A 20,764-nucleotide genomic window follows, 5' to 3' on the forward strand; every position below is an offset into this window, starting at 1 on the left:
TTTCAAACATCTGTTGAAACTGAGTATTGAGATGTGTAGAACATTGCAGAAGCTACATAATGATCCTTTATCAACTTAGTTATGAGGGTGGGGCATAGGTTATCAGGGGGGAAACACATGAATTACTACTATTACATTTATGCCCCACCTTGCCTACAAGCAGCTCAAGGTGGCATGGATGGTTCTTTTGCCATGCCCATTTTATTTTCACAACAACTCTTAAGAGGTAGGCTAGGATGAAAGAGTGGCTGGCTCAAGGTAACCCACGTGAGCTTCATGGCTGAGATGAAGTTTTTAAACTGGGTCATCGCAGTCCTGATCTGAAACTCTAGCTCTGAGGTTCCGACACGGCATTCAGAGACCTACCAGAGCACCAGAGGAATTTCTTGAATCACCTTCAGGGCAGATTTTCAGTGCTGACATAGTCCAAGTTTCTCTTCACTCTCCCCCATGTTGTCTGCTTCAGCCCTCCTACCATTTTGTAGCTGGGAGACTTGAAAAAGAAAGAGAGAGCAGTCTTCTTTGTAGTTGATGTCCAATAAGAAGAGAGAACAGTTTAACTGGACACCAGAGAGAAGAGAATAGAGTTCTAACTGGATGGTATCGGCAAGGGGACATGTTACCTAAAGCTTTAGGTAATGCTTAATTAGTGCAGAATCTCATAGAATTGGGCATTTGTGTGCCTGCTTTGTCTTTAAACAAACCTGTACTTTACATGGTTCATAAGTACATTAGCTGAGGCATGGTTGTTGGTTTTTTTGGAGTCTATCAGAACTATTCTCAAACTCATTTTTTTAATTATTATTATTATTTATTACACATTATTTAAAAATGCCCTTATAGAAGAGATTATATTGTCACCGAGGAAAAAAGTAAACAACTAAAGAGTTCTAATTACTTTGCTTAATCAAATTGTTTTATTTTGAATGGCAGTTAAATGTGAACACACTGATTTATGTACTTGGAAGAATGGTTTCATTTGGAAACTCAACACATAGCAGTTAACTATTTTAAAGCGATCTTGCAGCAACTGAATGGTGGTAGTTTGTGCTGGAAAACTGTCTGGCTTGTTCTTATCCAGTAAAAGAGATGCTCCTTTTTCATGTACACAAGGCTTCAAAGATAGCTGCTTAGCAAAGCTAGTAACCTTTACATAAAACTCAAATCAGTGGCTTGCAAAATATTATGAAAACCATTATGAAGCTGCTCCTTTCTAGTTTTGGTTTTTAAAACTACAGTGTATGTAAAAATAACAAAGTAATACATAAAACAGTTGTGACAATTTGTGTACGCAAGCAGTACAAATTCACATTTGCTACAGTTGACATATTGGAGAATGTGAGTTAGATACTTCAGATGAGACTGCCCATCCATTCTGCAGCCGGTTAACAATATTTTTTTCATATTTCAGAAAAAAATATCAAACGTCAGTAGACTTAATATAAAATTGCCTGAGATTTGCTTACCCGTTTGTAACCCAAAAACTAATACATTGCAACAATTTATTTTAGCACATTAATGCCACCCTGCAGTGTAAAACGCCCAGGGCAGCTTACATATTAACACAAATGCAATAAAATCTCAGTGTTATAAACTACAGAGCAACAATGCCAAAGAGTGATAAAATTCAGAAAAATAAAACGATTACAACCAGTCGACCTGAGTGTTTGCCTCAATAAATGTTACTTTCTATTGCTGCAATGCCCTTTATATATATGATGTTAAAAACTCAGACAAAGTTTTAGATGCAAAGATTGGAGAAATCTAATTATGGTTTGTTTTCTAATTTCACTAATACAGTGGTGCCTCGCAAGACGAAATTAATCCGTTCCGCGAGTCTCTTCGTCTTGCGGTTTTTTTTGTCTTGCGAAGCACGGCTATTAGCGGCTTAGCGGCTTTAAGAAAAAGGAAACAAACTCGCAAGAACTTGCAAGACGTTTCGTCTTGTGAAGCAAGCCCATAGGGAAATTTGTCTTGCGGAACGACTCAAAAAACGCAAAACCCTTTTGTCTAGCGAGTTTTTCGTCTTGCGGGGCACCACTATATTGTTGGTCCCTAAGGACAAAGCCTCCAGCAATGGTGATCTGTGTTTGCTGTAGTAAATGTAGGGACTTCATGAGCTACTGGTACGTTCCAGTCGCTAACAAAACCCAGTCTTTCCTAAAGGAGAACATTTCACAATTTCTTAACTCTCACATTAAAATCAGTGGGACTTTAGGTACTATTCTAGGTCATTTCCTGTCTTGTTGATCTGTTGCATTCCAAGCCATTCACATTGTTTCTATTATTTCAATGCTTGCTATCACAGATTTAATAACTTGCTTTCTAATACTGTTGCAAATTATTCCTAATGTAGCACATTCCCTAGCTTATTGCTCCTTTTGGCTTCTTGTTTCATTTGAATTGCCAAGTAAGAATGAATTAAGCCTTGTGTGTTTTCTCTCCATTAACCAAAAATTGTCAAATAAAAATTACGTTTCTAAAAACAATAAAAACTGGTTAAGCGATCAAACATTCAGCTACAATGATGGCTGCAATTATCTCTGGGTCCAATATTAAACTATATTGACTAAGGCTTGGCCAAAATACCCTCCCTTCCCTTTTTCGTGACACCACCTGGCCCCTGAAGGTGGTAGTGGGAATGTTAATGACTTTGGGGGGGGGGGCGGTGGACAAGTTCTCAGAACTTTCCAGTCAGGCAGTTGCTTATGTTTTAGGTTGGTGGGTTTATAAATGGGGAGGGAGATCCTCAACAGCTTGGTGGCAGTCCCTTCATATTTGGGAATGACATAACATTTACCACCTCATCTTTGTAGGTAAGGTCACCCATGCTGAACACGCTGATCCCTACCGAAAGCTTAATTGAGTTTAGGGTCACAGCACTAAATTTTCACATATTGATGTCTCCAAAACAAAAAGCAGTCATTTAAACCAGTTGAGCAAGAGAGGTTGCAATCCTGTATCGACTTACCTGGGAGTAAGCCTCATGGAACTTGATTACAACTGCATAGACATGTATAGAACTGCACTGTAAGTCACTCATTAGTAATGTGTTTTAAATCTAAAGCTTTGCTAATAGATTGGCTATACTACTAAAAATCACAGTTTAATACTTAAATTTTTGTTTGCTCGATTAGCACATGGTACAATGGTAATCCCAAGTGAGTGAAAGAGTTGCTGTTACTTTCTTGTTTGGAGCTCTTATCTGTGGAGAAATAGAGAGAACCTTTCTTCCAGCTGAGGTCATTTCCCCTCTTGAGATGTGACTTCACAGATGGTGAATGGTTATGATTCTTTTCCCACCCTGACCATTGCAAAATCCCTGAGCCAGAGTCAAATTGGATAGGATCTGTCCATTTCCTTTTGACTAATCTTATCAAGGTGGTATTCCTTCCCAGGAAGAAGTCAAGATAGGGAAAGGAGTCCATTCTAAACTCATATACTGATGGATGAGCAGTGAAAGGTACACGAGATATAGAAAACTTGGTTTTAAAGTCCACATTCCCCACTCTCTCACTGTTACAAGCACGCTTATGTGAAGACTGGTGCTTAGTAGGCTATGGCAATCTGCTGACTTTATACGATGATTCTGCCCAAGATTCCTGCATGCTCTAAGTTAAGCTCGATAAAAATTGGAAACCAGTTACAAGTAGCGGGGGGGGGGGGGGAGATGTGTAATGGCAGGCAATGCTTCATGTCTTGAAGTCTGCTGCCAGTGCAGTGCCCACCAGTTACACCTGGCTTTCTGGTATGAAATGCTCCCAGAGGGATAGCTGCGTGAGAACTACATTTCAGTTGAAATCGAACCAAGAAGTAGGGTGCAGTTGTATACCCTTTAACAGAACTGGTAATTGTTGCTGTTCAGAAGGGGTTGGATGCTCTCTCCAGTGTCACAAGATTCATCTTCACAATAGCTGGAAGGCTCACATCCGCTGTCTTCTTCTGTGCTGGCTGGTAAGTTGGTGTAACCCTTCACAGCAAGGGGGGGAAAAACCCACAAACTTTAGTGCTTGGAGTATATAATCTGAAGAGAAAGCCTTCTTAACAATTGCATTCAGGAAAATACAGCATTTAAAATAAATAAAACAGAAGCTCCTAAACAATTTGATGCCTCTTGATCCCTCTTCAGCCATTTGGAAAGCCTGCTAACAACTAAGGAGGTGAGTGTGCTAGGCTCTACCTCCCTGTCAATATTCCAGTCACCTTAAGACTCCTGGAGGGTAACCTTGTGGAGCAGGGAGCCTCCTGGGCCCCATGCATCTGGGAAACCAGGCTTTAAAAATGTGTGGGAAGCCCTCCATGAAGGAAGGACACCCCACTTCACAAAGTTGCCGTCCATGACTTGGAAGGTGACTGCAATGGTCACTGGGAGGCAGCTGCTTTCTACAGCTTCTCATGTATTATCATGGTTTCCAAACACCTGAACACGGCATTAATCCCCTTTTGATTTTGCCAGTGACAAGTGCCATTTTAGTGTATGTTCAGCAATGTGGGAACTCTGCTACGGAGCTAGGGAACCTCTCTCACAGACCTGATTAGACCTGGCAGACTTCTGAGGTTGGCGTGCCCACTTTTCCTGGACTTGCAGAAAACTTCCCCACCCCACTCCCCAGCAAGCCACAAGTGAAAGGGAGAAACTTCCTTTGCAGCAGTGGCCTGAAGTTTCAGTCCCCTGACATAAGATGTAAAGGGACTCACAAATGGGTGGCCCTGCCCGCCTGACAGAGTCACTCCAGAGGGGATTGGGCCACTTCTTCTGGATGTGGTCGTCTGGCTGCATCCTATTCTTCACCCCTGTTCTGCTCTTTGATGCCAGTCTTGACATCCTGCTGGAATAGCTCAGTCGGCAGAGCATGAGACTTTCAATCTCGGGGTTGTGGGTTTAAGCCCCATGTTGGGCAAAAGATTCCTACATTGCAGAGGATTGGATTAGATTACCCATGTGGTCCCAACTCTATGATTCTATGACTGTGTAGAATGGCTAGATCAGAGATGGGTAGCTTGCAGCTCTCCAGATGTTGCTGGACTCCAATATGGCCAATGCTCAAGGATACTGGGAGTGGTAGTCCAGCAATTAATGGAGGACCACAAGATCCTTATCCCTGACCAATTAGGTCAATGGGTTAAATCTAATCTGGGTGGGAATTGGATTATATACTGTGGCCAGTGTAATTTATATAGTGCCATGTATGCCTTGAGGGGAAGGGGAGGAGGGGTAACAAATGTTCTGCAAATAATGAAATAGTATGAGAAATCCCAGAATATTTTTAGGGGGGTGCAGTTTCTACCAGACGTAATACAAATGCATTTATGTGAAAATATAAGGAAAGACACAGTTACTAAAGAAACAGATCATTCAGGTATGAACTGCCTTCACCTTGCTTTTTTACTAGTAATTTTAGCATCTCACCTGTTCCTTACTGGTATCCAGTTGCTTCTGAAGGAAAGTGGAAATCTGACTGAAGGTTGGCCGCTGAGTGGGCTCCATGTTCCAGCATGCAGTCATGATGTTGTACCTGGATTGAGGTGGGGAGGAATCTGCATATTACCCATTCAGCAGCAACTTGTGGTATTCTGTGTAAAAGCACTGAAATAATTACAAGTCTGTGATCATTCCCAAGGGCTAAATGCAGATCCTATAAAGATGCCTGACCTGGTGACAACAGAATAAATGTTGTAAGGAGGGAGCTGCTGCCCATGATAGGAAAAGAGGTATTAAGGAAACACCTAACTACAGTGGTACTTCGGGTTAAGAACTCAATTCGTTCTGGAGGTCTGTTCTTAACCTGAAACTGTTCTTAACCCGAAGCACCACTTTAGCTAATGGGGCCTCCTGCTGCCGCTGCACAATTTCTGTTCTCATCCTGAAACAAAGTTCTTAACCCGAGGTACTATTTCTGTGTTAGTGGAGTCTGTAACCTGAAGCGTTTGTAACCCGAGGTACCACTGTACTTTAAATGACTTCAGATCTCCAGGGCCTGATGAACTGCATCCAAGGGTACTAAAGGAGCTTGCAGATGTAATTTCAGAGCCTTTATCTATTATCTTTGAGAATTCTTGGAGAACAGGTGAGGTCCCTACAGACTGGAGGCGGGCAAATGTTGTCCCCATCTTCAAAAAAGGGGGAAAGGAAGGCCCAGGTAACTACCAACCGGTGAGCTGGACATCAATACCAGAGAACAAATAATTCAGCTGTCAGTCTGTGAGCGTTTAGAAAAGGATGCTGTGATTACTAAGGCCCAGCATGGGTTTCTCAAAAATAAGTCATGCCAGACCAATCTGATTTCTTTTTTTGGTGGAATTACAAACTTGGTGGATCAGGGAAATGCTGTGGATTTCAGTAAGGCTTTTAACAAAGCCCCCCATGATATTCTTCCAAGGAAGCTAGTAAAATTTGGGTTGAATGAGGTAACTGTTAGGTGGATTTATAGCTGGTTGACTGACTGAACCCAAAGAGTACTCATTAATGGTTCCTCGTCATCCTGGAAAAAAAGTGACAAGTGGGGTGCCACAAGGTGCTGTCCTGGGTCCATTGTTGTTCAGCATCTTTATAAATGACTTGGATAAAGGAATTGAGGGGATGCTCATCCAATTTGCAGATGACACCAAACTGGGAGGGGTAGCTGATGCCGCAGAAGACAGAATCAGAATTCAAAATGACCTTAAAAGATTGGAGAACTGGGCGCAAGCTAACAAAATGAATTTCAATAGGGACAAATGTAAAGTTCTGCACCTAGGCAGGAAGAACCAGATGCACAAATATAGGATGGGGGACACCTGTCTTACTAGCAATACATGTGAAAAGGATCTAGGGGTCTTGGTGGACCACAAGTTTAACATGAGTCAACAGTGTGATGTAGCAGCAAAAAAAGATAATGCTATTCTAGGATTCAACAACAGACGTATATTGTTCAGATCAAGGGAAGTAATAATACCACTCTATTCTGCCTTGGGCAGACCACACCTGGAATACTGTGCCCAGTTCTGGGCACCACAATTTAAGAAGGATGTTGACAAGCTGGAATGTGTGCAGAGAAGGGCAACCAACCTAATCAAGGCTCTGGAAACTAAGCCTTAAGAGGAGTGCTTGAAGGAGCCCTGCCCACATGGTTGGGTAACTTCTGACATTCTGCCAGTGCATGCAGTCCAGTCACAGGTAAGCAGTTCTCATGTGACTAGAAGAATGTTTGTTACTAAAGTGCCTAAATCCTGGCCTGTCACCGAACACAACTTTGTGAGTGTGAAATGCATCTGAAACACCTTGGTGGAATTACAGCAGCAACATGCAGTATGCTCATCACAGAAAATGTCAGTGACACTCTGGAACGAACTTCCGTCGCTTCCTTGTAATGCTTGTGTGTGTCACCCAGTTACTGTGGAGATTTCTGAAATCTGTTTACTTACATATCCTCTGGTGCAAACTCAGGTCTGCCCATATGGTATCCTTGTTTTACCAGGCTGTAAAACTTGCTGTTCACTTTCATGCCAGGATAAGGGCTCCTGCCTATAGTGATAAGAAGAAGCACAACACAGTACGGTCACCATGCTGTTCTTATGTTGCTTTCCTACAGGACTGGCTCCTGATTCTTAGGTCAGTATCTAAGAGGCTGAAGGCAGTGCTACGTGAACTCCCTAACTGTGTGGGAGCACTGAAGCAATGGCTGGTGAATAGGGAGGAAAAGTCGGGGGAGTAGGTGTGTAACTCTAGAGGCCTTTGGGTTATCAAAGCCATTTTGGTAAAGGTAAAGGGACCCCTGACCATTAGGTCCAGTCATGACCGACTCTGGGGTTGCGGCGCTCATCTCTCTTTATTGGCCAAGGAAGCCGGCATACAGCTTCCGGGTCATGTGGCCAGCATGACTAAGCCGCTTCTGGCGAACCAGAGCAGCGCACGGAAACGCCGTTTACCTTCCTGCTGGAGTGGTATCTGTTTATATACTTGCACTTTGATGTGCTTTCAAACTGCTAGGTTGGCAGGAAGCAATGGCTGGTGAATAGGGAGGAAAAGTTGGGGGAGTAGGTGTGTAACTCTAGAGGCCTTTGGGTTATTGAAGCGATTTTAGTACTCTGCTGCAAAATTCAGAAGTACTGTAGCATGTAGTGCCTCTGACTAGGACAGACCCTACATCAAGTGAAAGCCAAGATGGTGGCATTGGCTGTCTATGGATCTGGGCCCTGTTAAGTACCTGAGGTCATCCCCCAATTTCTGGTGCCAGCCAAACTTTTAAGTAGTCTAGTATGACCTTTCTCCAAAGGCCTGAGGTTTCTTATGGCAATGTATGGCGTTGAAGAATCAGCGCTACAGTCAGTAGTGACCCAATTTTCAAATTATGCTTTCTCCCAAGCCCCATTTATGATCTAAAGCCTTTCCATACAGAAAATTGGGGACGGAGAAACACATCATTGCCTACCTAGGGAGAATATCTCCCAGAGAAGGATGCCGTAAGACCACACATCGCTCTGTACTGTGTAGACGCATTCAAAGATGCTCTCGGGTGCCATCCACTTCACTGGAAGGCGAGCCTGGAATTAAAAAATATTTTATTTACAGAGGAAACAGCCTGTGATATACAGATCTTTTGCCACTGCTTTCCACCAGATTTTGCTCAGTAGCCTCTGCCAGAATTTACATGCAGCAGCACTTGTCCCGCTGACAAAGAACACACACATACTCAAAAATTTCCCATGTTTGTGACCCCAACGTTTCCAGGTGAGGGCGGAAGAGATCAGTGTTCAAAACCCCAGAAAGCTACTGTCAGCAATAGAGGAATCAATGGTCTGACTGTAAATCAGTTTCCTGTGTACCCAGTGCACATTTGCCATCCCTGTTACTTACATTGCCTTTAACAACATAGTTGGCATCATTCATGATGTCTCTGGCCAGGCCAAAGTCGCAGATCTTGGCCACTCGTCCATCAGCCACTAGCACATTTCTTGCTGCCAAATCTCTGTGGATGCACTGTATTAAACAGATAGCAAGGGTGAGAAATGACCTATCAGTTTTTCTTGATCTTCCTGACTTATTTCAACATACGGCCATAGAGAAATACAGGTTGAGCATGATGGACTCAACCCAATTTGTGCTTGTGTCTGTTCCTCCTGGTGACCTGCAGCACGATGCAGACATCCAGGCTGGATTAGTGAGACTAGAGGCTACAGTTGCTTTCACGTCCTCCAGATGTTTTGATCTACAACTTCCATAAGCTCCAGCCAGCACAGTCAACAGCCAGGGCTGATGGGAGCTGTTGCCAAAAATATCTTAAGGCTTGGAGACAGGTGGGTTAGAGTATTTGTTTTGGCTTTCTTATTCTCACTCCACTGGTCCCCTATGGAACTCCAGTAGTTAGTATGAGCTTCCAGCCATTGGTGATACAGGTAGGAAGACACTGTACTTTGGACACAGCATGTAAAAGATGGTTGTGAGACTGTGCTGCCACCTCCACGAAGAATAGAGCACATGACAAAACTAACCATTTCATTAAGCCACTACAGAAGTAGTCATGCCTGAATCAGCCTCGATAATCATTTGCATTGATTTAGGTTAAAACAGTCTTAGTGCTCAGGGCATCCAAGTAATTGGATAATTATAGCCCATGTTTCCCTTTCCTGTAATGTCAAGGTTAAACACTCCAACAGCATTAATTTTGTAATGGTTGTAAAACCTTTTCAACCTATAGAATGCCACATATGGAGTCTATAGCTCTTACACAATTTCCTTGCTGTACAAGCTTAAAAGGTAGGGAGGTACCCTTTTGTGGAAGCCTGTGTTTGCGGCACAGTACAATCTGTGCTGTGATGAGCAGCCAGTGAGATTGCGCTCACTAATTATATTTATAACATGGTGGGTCAGAAGCCCCAACCGTCACTTTCAGTTCCTTATTCCTGGAATGGGAGGCATAAAGAACACCCTAAATCTTGTAAATCTATAGCTTTGGGCTCAAACCACTAAACAAATGTGAACATTCAGATAGGAAAATATGTTTAAAAATGGTAATACTTCTGCTGGTTGGAGAAGAGGGGACTGAACAAGCTGAAAAATAGAGTTCATGTTATTGTACAGCATCCATATGTATACACAGGTACAGATTGGGGTATGAAGCACCAATTCCCTCCCCTAATTTCATGCAAGGGGCAAGGAGGGTAAATCAAAGGGGAAGGAGTGCCCCACTTGCCAGCATCTTTCCCTTCTGACAGATGATCCCCATGAGAAATCAGCCCTGGGCAGAGAAATGGTTCCTCACCATATAGGGAGATATACACATACACCTGGATTCCTTTCTATCAAAAGCCATAAGTATTTAAGGAGGACTGGATACTGTTAATTGCCTATATGGAAAAGTATTATAATCAAACAATCGGCTTAGCAGAATGGTAAGATTTCCAGCAGTGTAAGAAATAACCTAAGTTTACAAAAGTAGTTGTGATTGGGTGAACCAAGACAATGCAAGAAAAAGAGGAGATAAGAGGAACCATGGAAAGGGGATGAGAAGTCAGTTAAGGAATAATTATTCGCTATGTTAACAATGCCACTTCTTATTTACTTTAGGGATCCTCTTCTGTTAGCATCGTTTTAGTTTTAAGTTTTGTTTGATATGGAATTCATTAAAAAGGCAAAATAATAATAATATATTTAAGATGCTGTAATAATAAATTTCTCCTGTACAAAAGCAGGTTCTTAATCTAAGAAACACTTCAGGCTACCTCACACATTTGAATGTTCCTCCATGTTCACAACAACCTTCCACACAGAAAACTAGCTGCTGGGGGAAAGGGAACTTAGCCTTCTCCCTGCCATACTAGTAAGTTGGTGTTTTTTTAGTCAGTGGGTGGGCGTTATATGGGATTTATTTTAATAGAGAAACATTCAATCATATGAACCCCTACCAACGGTATGAAATGGTACAGCCTTGACACAGGCTTATCACCTCACTGAGAACTAAGCCTTAGTCTTTGGGGTGTTCTTTTGTTTCTTTCAGGCTTCAGCGCTATGCGTTCATTATTCAAGGGTAGCATGCAGGATATACTTATGTACAGAGCAGGGTGGGGTTCCAACTGCTGCACATATGTAGAGTAAAAGTTGGGCCAAGGCCTTTTGTTTGGTATGCAAGTCAGTTTCCTGCATAGTAATGGAAAATGACACCTTGGTTTCTGAATAACTGATCCTGAAAATATTTTCTAAAGAGAACTATGTTCAGGGGAGCGTGCACTCACGTTTTTTGAAGCAAGAAAAGCCATTCCTTGGGCCACCTGGTTGGAGAAATGCAGCAAGTCATACAGGTCGAGAGGATGGCCGTCCATGTCCTCTCCTGACACTGAGCTCCTCCCTGGAATGGGGAAAACTCATGGTAATCAACAAAGGGCAACTCTACCACAGGATGAAGTCAATGTTCAAGCTAACTGAACCATATCTCCAATATAGGGAGATGAATGAAGTCTAGAAATGGGAACAATAACACTGAACCATGGTTAACAGTTAAGCATCTTGAGAAAGGAAAGAGCAATCACTTGAATTTGAAACTTCCAGTGTACAATGAAGGTTGTAACACTTTCCTAAGATTTAAGTCCCACTGAACTTGGATGAGCTTGCTTTTGACTATGATTGAACTGGAAGTCTGCTAGTAGGAAGAGAATTAGTGGCCCAGTTCTATTTGTTCAATACAATTGGATTATATGTGCAAGCTGTTCCCAGTCCCTACAACTAATAGGACTGCTTTGTTCGGTACAAAATTTATGCACATGTCATTTATGATGCTAACCTGTGTAATAATGTATGTAGTTGTGGTTGCAGAATATACTGAAGTGGGAAATAGGAATGGACTGAGCATTTGTTTGCATTTATTTTCCATGCAAGAGCTGCAATTCCTATTTTATACACATAGATGCGCTTAGCAATGCTGCTCATGTGATCTTTGTACATGGGAGCTGAGTTCCAGTTACAAAAAGCAATGTATCGTTCTGTTAATTGGTGTTCAAATTCTGCATTTAGAATCGCAAATTTAATAAATAAAATTAGAATCTGCCCTTACAGGATTTCATGGTGATTAATGAACAGGTGCATATCTAAAAATGTAGTTCCCCATAATAATTCACATTCTGGCTAATTTATTTGAATTTTGGCACAATATGTTGCTGTAAGGGTCGTGATCCTGAAAACTATGCACATTCAGGCAGCTGTAATAGTGGACAATCAAAGTCTAGTTTAGGATGCAATGAACACAGGGATAATACACAAACGTGCCAATGTTGGATGGTGTCAGCAGATATTTTTATACATCTCTCAGTCCAACCTGTAAGGGCTATTGTGAAAAGAAAGGAGATGCTACATTGAGCTCACTTCTGTTATTATTATTATTTTAATGTAATAAACAAACCATCATATAAAAATACTGGCAAAAACTGAAAACCTCAGCAGCAGGAACTACCTCCTCTGGAAATAATAATTGAAAGCATCATTCCTTGCTTATTTACCGTTTGGTGGCATAGAGCCTGATGCTGTTACTGGTTTCATTTCCAAATAACTGTCCAAACACTGGGTACCGATTCCACTGTCACTGCATCAATGGAAACAGAAAAAGAAAAAATTATTAACAATCTAATCTCTGCATCAAATCTAGCATCCTGAATAAGAGATCATGTAGATAATGGAGGAGCGCTAAAGGTGCAAATCTATAATTTTAAGTTCCAGTCCAATTGATGCTGGCTATCATCATGAACTTAGCTTTAGATGCAGCATTAAAACTTTAAAGTCATATAACAAACTGCCCCCCCCAAATCTATTAAAAACTTCAAATGGGGCTTCTCAACTCTATCAAATGCTTTCTCAGTGTCCTTTAAAAAATGCTGTAGGGACTGCCTCGCATATTAACACATTGCTAATAATATTAAGTATGTCATTATTTGAAATGGTGTAAGTGTGTGAGGAATTTGTTTAGGGTGGGACAAAGCCCATGAATGTAAGCGAAAAATAAGAATGATTGGCAGGCATCCTGGCACAAGGCATCAATCCCTTTGTCTCTTTCCAAGAAACACTATATTTCTTGAGCTTATCTCAAGAAATATAAATGTGTGTTGTGGCATTTCAAGAAGGGAGAGCAGTCGTATGTGGGATGGAAGGTGCTGAAGAATGTGGGTACCAGCTCTTCCCATCTGTAAATAAAGCTTCTGGTCAAATTCCTTCATGCCACAAAGCCCTTTTAAAGATAGAGTAGGCCATTCCATTGGACAGAAACATGTGAGGCCCTTGGCCATTTTGTCTGGTTCCTAGAATGAAGTGCTCAGATCATGTAGCCACTATCTCTCACACTATATGAAACATGAGCTAATTACCTTGTGTACAAATCCCAGTCATGAAAGCTTAGCAAAATTACTCTTGCTCTCATTGACTTCTCAGATGAGGACTGTATTGTAAAGGTATGCTAGGTTGGAAATTTGCCCTAATTCTGTTGGGTTTTAGCCCTCTGTTGAATCTGTACTGGTTTGGATTCTTACCTCCGGACGTATTTCTTCCCAAGGTACATATTTTTATAGTCTGCTGCCATGCTATCAAGAGAAGACTCAAATGTTAAATCCTGGATTATGAGACACTCTGCTTTCTTTCGCAGGAAATTCAGCAAGTCCCCATAAGGACAATACTCAGTGATGACAAATACAGGGCCTGAAAAAGAAAAAAATAAACCTGATCAGAAAATGGCATCATTGTACTCTGTTTCTGCTAGGTAGCAGCTTAGTCTGACTGATCAACACTAACTATTTCAGTTTAAAGGATGTTGGTTTTTGTAGCAGTGCCACACAGGGCTTCCACATTGTTTTTAACGCAAAGCAGGATGTGCATCACCCCATTCCCTCCAGATTTCTTTACCACTCAAAATTACCTATTCAAGCTGCCTTTTTTTTCCTGCAGGTAGACAAGCATCTTGGATGAGCAGAAAGGTCTCAAAAGAGAAAGGGCTAAGCAACACTATCTCTTGCTTTTCCTGCAGTCAGATTGTGACTGGATTGTGGTTTATCAAGACTGACCTGGGCTTAAAAAACAACAACAGAAAACCAAGCAGGGGAAAGTAATTCCTAACTGGAATGTAAACTGTAGTTTTGCTCTCAAAGGCAAGTTATGTAATCAGTAGAATCACGTGACATGGTTCTTGCTGGACAGCACCATTTCAGAGAGGGAAGGGGGAACTGAATGCTCTGTTCGTGTAAAATGATTCCCTATAGATAGAAAGCCACCTGGAGAAGCTTCATGTAAAACTCTGACATGCATGGTTTTTTTGCTTTAAAAATCTCTTTGAAATTCTTTTATACCAGGAAAATTCAAGCATGTGTTCTTCTGCCTGCCAACCAAAGTGGTACAGTATAGCAAAAACTACACATCATGATTTTACTGACTGTGTAGTTCCACTCTCAGGTGTTGGAATGACAGGTATGAAACCAGAAACAGGTGAAATAGGACGAAGAGAAAGTAGTCTGAAGCAGCACTATGATGGCAGATTAAAAAGTGAGAATAGCACACCTATTGTGAAATGAGGTCTACCTCCCACCACTCCATCCCAACTAAATATAGTTCCTGTAAATTCAGGCCACTTCTAATTTCCTACAGACTGTGTATTGTAACCCTTAAGGTCTTAATAGCCAGCATTCTCAAAGCAGAAATGTTTATTCTTGTCATGATTGTGATACTGACTTGAAAATCTATGACTCTTCCATTATGGGGAAATGTTGCTGAAAAGAATGAAACCATAGGAACGAGAATGGAGGGGACTGTAGTGGCGCCAGGGACCGCTTCTTACCTCCATGTGTACATGCTCCCAGCAGGTTGACGATGTTGTCATGGTGACCTAAATGGCTCATGATCTTCAGTTCTGACATGAGGGCTTCTTGCTCATCAGTATGTGCTGTTGCTGAAACCAGAAATGAAACTAGTTGTATGCAAACCCTTATGCAGGTTCTTGTGAAAATGCACAGCGTTTTTGTGCAAATTTCTCCTGTTGTACACACATTTTTCAAAAGCAACTTTGCCTAATGTATACTCTTCTTTTGCAAGGCAGGTTTCCATAATATAATGCATTTTTGTATGTTGTTTTCATTAATATATGCATTTATATGCATATACATAGAATATAATCACTTTTGTGTACATTACTTGGCTGGAGAACTACATTGCGAAATTAAGATAAGTGCACACTTCAAAAAGTGGCTGTGTTTCACATTGCTTCATAAAGTATGTATTAGGTTAAGTTCACCTATAAATGCACATTGAATTGATACCCCCCCATCCCAGCTAGTCACCTAGGATCAGTATGTTCAGTACTTAAATATAAGTATACAGATAGAGAAGGACTTGCTTCTTGCTCCTTACTTATATCACCCCCAATTTATTCCAATGCTGGAGCTGGTTTTCAATTTGCAGGCCTTTAGAATGATTATTAGCTAGTGAGCACTGGCGAAGAACTGCTTTAACCAGCACTTACATTTAAGCATTTTGACAGCCACCTTCAGGACAGAATCTTCCTTCCCAAGTCCAAAAGCAGTGGCCTCAACCACCTTTCCAAAAGCTCCAGCTCCAAGGGTCTTTCCTATGAAAGCAAACATGGTGTTTAGAAGCATAACAGAATCAAGAGGAGGATTTTTGATACTAATTCAGTGATCATTGTGTGTGCGTGTGTCCCTGCCTGTCCCACATGCACATATCCTTGAGAGCAGACAAGTAATATCTCCTAAAGTTCAATAAGCCACAGCAGGCTATGAGAAGGTTTGCAGTCAACAACAGGAGCAGTTTCTGTGCCTTGCACAGTTCAATGTCATTTCTTTGTTATTTGTAGCCCTGATTTCTCCGCTTCTGATTTTTCTGATCTTTTCATTGAGACCTTTTCCATTGAGTCAGTAGCTGCTATGGGATGCCATTTTGCTCATTCTGCAAAATCCCAAGAATTATGATGAGGGGGGAAATTGTGCAGTCCTTCATATAAGCAGGATAGTATTATGCAACTGCTGTGTATCAGTTTAATAATTTGGACCTTCCACAAATGTAGATAAACAGAATGACTTACTACTACCAGAGCAAGTGTACAAGGATTGCTCCTCACCAAATTGCAGGTTGTTTCTGGGAAATTCCCACTTCTCATTGTAAGGAAGCTGGGTGGGATCAATAAAAGTGTAATTGTTTCCCTCGCAGGCCTCAATGATCTTCCAACGGACTTGGTACTTTGGTTTCTGCAAGGAAAAATTATCCATGCATCAGAAAAGCATTGTTCAATAGCATTTTAGCACTTCAACATATTATCTGGAAAATAAGTCTCACTGAATTTAGTGGGTCTTAAATGTCAACTAGACATACATAGGATTGGCCTTCTAAACTCCCAGCAGCCTTCTCCATAGATGTTGTGAATGTTATAAGTTTGAACAGGCCCATGAATTTTACTAAAACCTCCATACTAAAATCAAACACATGGCATACAGTCCCAGTTTGATTAAGGATGTGGTTTTCTTAAATTTGGGTGGGTTTGAAGGCTGTAGTTTGGTTTAATTGGGTCAATATGCCCCTTCACAATTTAGCTTGGATTATTTTTATGCCACTATGACACTAAGGTTTAAAAAATCTTTCCCTCAGCAGGGTCTTCTCCTGTACCGCATTTTGAGAGAGAGCCATTTTAGACATGAAGAGTTACAGCAGTAAAGCTGCTTTCAACCTCTGGACCTCTTCCCTGTCTACTTTTCTTTCCACACAGACCACGAACACCCATCTGACCTGTTTATACTTGTAGAATAGGAAGATGATACACAGAAGCAGGAAAAACATCGTCCCAGCACATGCAATAAGAATTGGTTTGGGGAATTCGCTCAGGGGTTCAGATGCTGTGGGAGGGAAAGAAAATAAAAGTTTGTAGTGCATCAGTCATTCCTGAACATTCCTGAGAACCATGCTAACAGATCAAACATAACAGTAGAGCAAGAGAGATACCTGGCTTCCTCCCTGCTTTGCTATATAAAACAAAGGCACAGATACCCAGTGATAGCAAAGCCGATTTACAGAGCAATCCCACTCCCTGACTAGGAGCAGCAGAGTGAAAAAGGGGCAGCAGAACCACTGCCACATCCAAAGTCCTGTGGCTTGCTCCAGCTTGGGCAGAATGAGTGTGTATGGGTGTATAGGTGCGCACACTTGCACAACATTTCTGACATTTGTTTGCTTGCTTGTTTCTTTATGTAATTTCTTTCCCATGCTTCAGTATAGATGATCTCAGGACAGATAACAAGAATACAATTAAAAAATGACAAAGCACATTAAATTAAAACAGTGGAATTATCAAACAGCAAATTCAGCCATCTGTTTCAGAGGAACTTGAAATGCCTGTCAGAGGGGAAAGGCCTGGGGCCAAACAATGTACAATGCTGGTGCCAGGCCACCCTCAAGGGACAGAATCACATAGGAGCCCCCTTTATATTAGCGTAAATGCAGCCACAACCAAGATTTGGTGAGATGAAAGGTAAAACGCTAGTTCTTAGTGAACAAGATGCTCAGATTTGTCTCACCTATGTACCGAACCAATGGACCGAAACTGGATCCATTCCCCATGTTATTAACTGCTAGGCAGCAGTATGTCACGTTGTCCAGCATCTCATCAATTTTGAGGGTGCTCTTCGATATCACTCTTCCGAAGGGAATTTCGTGCGTTATCTCTGGGCTGGTGTCTTTCATAAGCAGCATTCCACCTTGGTCACATCTGCCGGACAGCCAAAGATGATGGAGATATTAATATGCTCATAGAATTTTGTCTGCTTTATCTGTTACTTTATTTATCAGCTTCTAAATTCTGCTCTATTAAGGATTGAGCTGTGTTCAGGTAGATTCACTGGATTGCCAGGCCTTTGACCTTAGGATCAGTACCCTACCCATCTGGGAGAGCCTTCCCAGCCACTCTGGGCAGCTTCCAACAGGATTTTTAAAAACACAATAAAAGATCAAAGATTAAAAACTTCCCTAGTGAACTCAGTAGTGTTACTTCTGGAAACTGTAGGGAATGCTGTAACTTATCTCACCTGTCTGGATGAAGATTGCGAGGCAGTTTATACCACTCAATGTGTGGAGCAGGATAACCACTGGCTTCGCACCAAAGGCTGCCGGAGCTGTTGTCCATCAGTTTAGCTGTAGGGGGAGCTGAATAGCAAAGGTAAAAGAGCTGTTAGGTATAGCAGCCATTTGTATACCTACACATGACCTGGAAAAGCTGTCTGCGGACAAACGCCAGCTCCCTCAGTCTGAAAGTGGAGATGAGTGCCACACCCCATAGTCCAATGCAACTGGACTTAACCATCCAGGGGTCCTTTATCTTTTTACCTAAACTACCATTCCCAGGATTCTTGGAGGGGGGCGCTTTAAATGTATGATGCATATGCAGTCTTCATTTTCCACCCCATGCTTAACATAGGCAACATGAGAAATTGCATCATGAAATAATATCTAGTGAAACTTGGCGTATGGGAAAGTGGGTAACATGTAAGGGTAATGTGTGAGGTTTTAAAATTAGGCAAGAATAACCAGCTGCACAAATATAATGTAGGGGACACACCTGGCTTGCCAGTAGTACATGGGGAAAGGATCTAGAGGTCTTAGTAGACCACAAGCTTAACATGCGTTAACAGTGTGATGCAGTAACAAAACAAAACAAAAATGCTATTCTAGGCTGTGTCAGCAGAAGTATAGTGTCCAGAGCAAGGGAAGTAATAGAACCTTCTAACATTTACAATCCCACCCCAGCCCTGCTTATGCAGTGTACTTAGAATACACTCCAGGTTTTATTTTGGCCAGACCAAACCTGGCACCACAATCTGAGAAGGATATTAACAAGCAGGAACACGTGCAGACCAAGATGATAAAGGGTCTGGGAAACAAGCCTTAAGAGGAACAGTTGAGGAAGTTGGTATACTGAGGAGACTGAGAGGAGACTTGAAAAGAGATCTGATAGCCATCTTCAAATATCTAAAGGGCCACCACAAGGAAGATAGAGCAAGCTTGTTTTCTTCTGCTCCAGAAGGATGGGAACCAATGGATCCAAGTTACGAGATTCTGACTAAACGTCAGGAAGAACTTTCTGACAGTAAGAGCTGTTCGACAGCGGAACAAACTCTCTCAGAAGACGGTGGACTCTCCTCCATGAAAGGTTTTTAAGCAGAGGTTGGATGATCATCTGTCATGGATGCTTCAGTTGAGATTCCTGCATTGCAGGAGGTTCGACAAATGCGGGTTCCCTTCCAACTTTACAATTCCATGATTCTATACCAGAGTCTCAGATGTGGCCTTTGGAGCCAATCTATTCTGCAGCTGGTCACCACTTTATCCAAGCAAAAGCACAGTCAACATTTTCCTTTTGGTGTAGATTATTCCAGTTCCCACTAGGAAAGGCTACTGCTGGCAATTATACTTCACTCTTGATCACTTGATCTATTCTTGGGGGCTGCTTTGAGTGTATGTGGTTGTATCACTGCAATCACAATTCCTTTTGGTGTATTTTATTGTTATAGCTATTTTGGAACATCACATTTGCTTACAGGAAGAGCAGAAAGGTCACCTGCATCCTTCACTTTAGCTTGTTGGTTGAGACTGAATGTTCTGCTGTTCCTTCTCAACATAGACATAACATTGGAAGAACCGTGGTGGATGGAACACTTACTTTTCACTGAGATGTTGAAGGTGATGGATGCGTTGGCTTCACCATTATCTGCAAAAAATGTGTATATTCCACCATTCTTTTCCTCCATCCTGTTCAGTTTGAGCGTATTGTTGTACCTTTCACAAAAAAAGAACAAATGCACACGGTAGGGTCCTTTCAGAAGCAATCAGAATGGAAGACTCTCAAATAGAGACCAGAGATAATTTTGCATTATCTATGGACAGGTGTTGTTAGATTTCATAAATAGTCTATGTAGAAGCAAGAAAGAGGGCATTGCTCATATCATACCTTAGATCAAGTGTGGGAAACTTTTGGTCCTCAAGATGCTAGAGCTACAACTCTCATCAGCACCAGCAAGCTTGGCCAATGGAAGAGTTCTGTGCATCCCTCGTGCAATTAATTTATAGTTTGGAAAATCATTTAGGAAAGAGGAGGCACATTCTTTCTTACCTGTTGTTGCCAGAAGTCATTTCCATATTGAGTGTGAAATTCTGGGAGCTCCTTGATGGGTTCATGTATGTCCATCTCTGTGTGTGAGGTCTAGGATAAGCCTCAATGAGCACGTGCAGGTTCAAGCTGCTGTGCAAATTTGTCTCTTGGCTTCTGTTCTGTATGGTGGACAAATGCACATAGCCACTTTCTGAAAAGAAAATGAATGAATGAAGATGTTGCACAGAGGAATTCTTCTTTTGATTTGTTTTTTAAACCTTTCTCCTAGGAGAAAAGGTTGAGACACAACTAGGATCAGTGTGGTTTTTCCCTTGTGATACCCACTTGGAATTTGGCAACTTGAATAATCACAGTAATTGGACCTCCACATAGCAAGGCAGAAGCCTTCCAATGCCATAAGCAAATTGCTTAATGCAGGGATGGAGAAGCATAGGCCCATGGGCTAAATGTGGTCTTACAGGCTTCCTTGTCTGGGACTCTCCCTAAGCCATGCTTCTCCCCAGGCCACATATAACCTGTGATATTCAGGTATGGGTCTCAGTGGAAGTGAAGATGGTCCAGGAAGGCATAAATGATGGACCAGAAAGGCAAGAAGATGATTCATCCTTTTGTCTTCTGCCTGGATGAGAGCTCGAGATGGGTGAATTAAG

The 20,764-nt window shown here is 41.8% G+C and overlaps 1 protein-coding gene across 1 annotated transcript in view; it reads right to left on the minus strand.

Moving 5' to 3' along the window:
- Nucleotides 1–894: 894 nt before the first annotated feature.
- The window catches only part of CSF1R (colony stimulating factor 1 receptor), a 37,498-nt gene continuing 17,628 nt past the window's right edge, over nt 895–20,764 (minus strand). Inside the window, exons 6-21 of the mRNA XM_080991381.1 lie at nt 20,115–20,304; nt 19,665–19,780; nt 18,034–18,151; nt 17,527–17,717; nt 16,742–16,848; nt 16,080–16,206; nt 15,465–15,569; nt 14,784–14,894; nt 13,489–13,654; nt 12,469–12,551; nt 11,212–11,324; nt 8,837–8,959; nt 8,412–8,523; nt 7,405–7,504; nt 5,411–5,516; nt 895–3,970 (exon numbers count right to left, since the gene is read on the minus strand). Of these exons, the coding sequence (XP_080847507.1) occupies nt 3,836–3,970; nt 5,411–5,516; nt 7,405–7,504; nt 8,412–8,523; nt 8,837–8,959; nt 11,212–11,324; nt 12,469–12,551; nt 13,489–13,654; nt 14,784–14,894; nt 15,465–15,569; nt 16,080–16,206; nt 16,742–16,848; nt 17,527–17,717; nt 18,034–18,151; nt 19,665–19,780; nt 20,115–20,304 (2,003 nt within the window). The 3' untranslated portion in view covers nt 895–3,835. The remainder of the gene's footprint in view (nt 3,971–5,410; nt 5,517–7,404; nt 7,505–8,411; nt 8,524–8,836; nt 8,960–11,211; nt 11,325–12,468; nt 12,552–13,488; nt 13,655–14,783; nt 14,895–15,464; nt 15,570–16,079; nt 16,207–16,741; nt 16,849–17,526; nt 17,718–18,033; nt 18,152–19,664; nt 19,781–20,114; nt 20,305–20,764) is intronic.

Source organism: Podarcis pityusensis (genome assembly GCF_964106645.2).
Source record: "Podarcis pityusensis genome assembly, chromosome: 2".
Classification (NCBI taxonomy): domain Eukaryota; kingdom Metazoa; phylum Chordata; class Lepidosauria; order Squamata; family Lacertidae; genus Podarcis; species Podarcis pityusensis.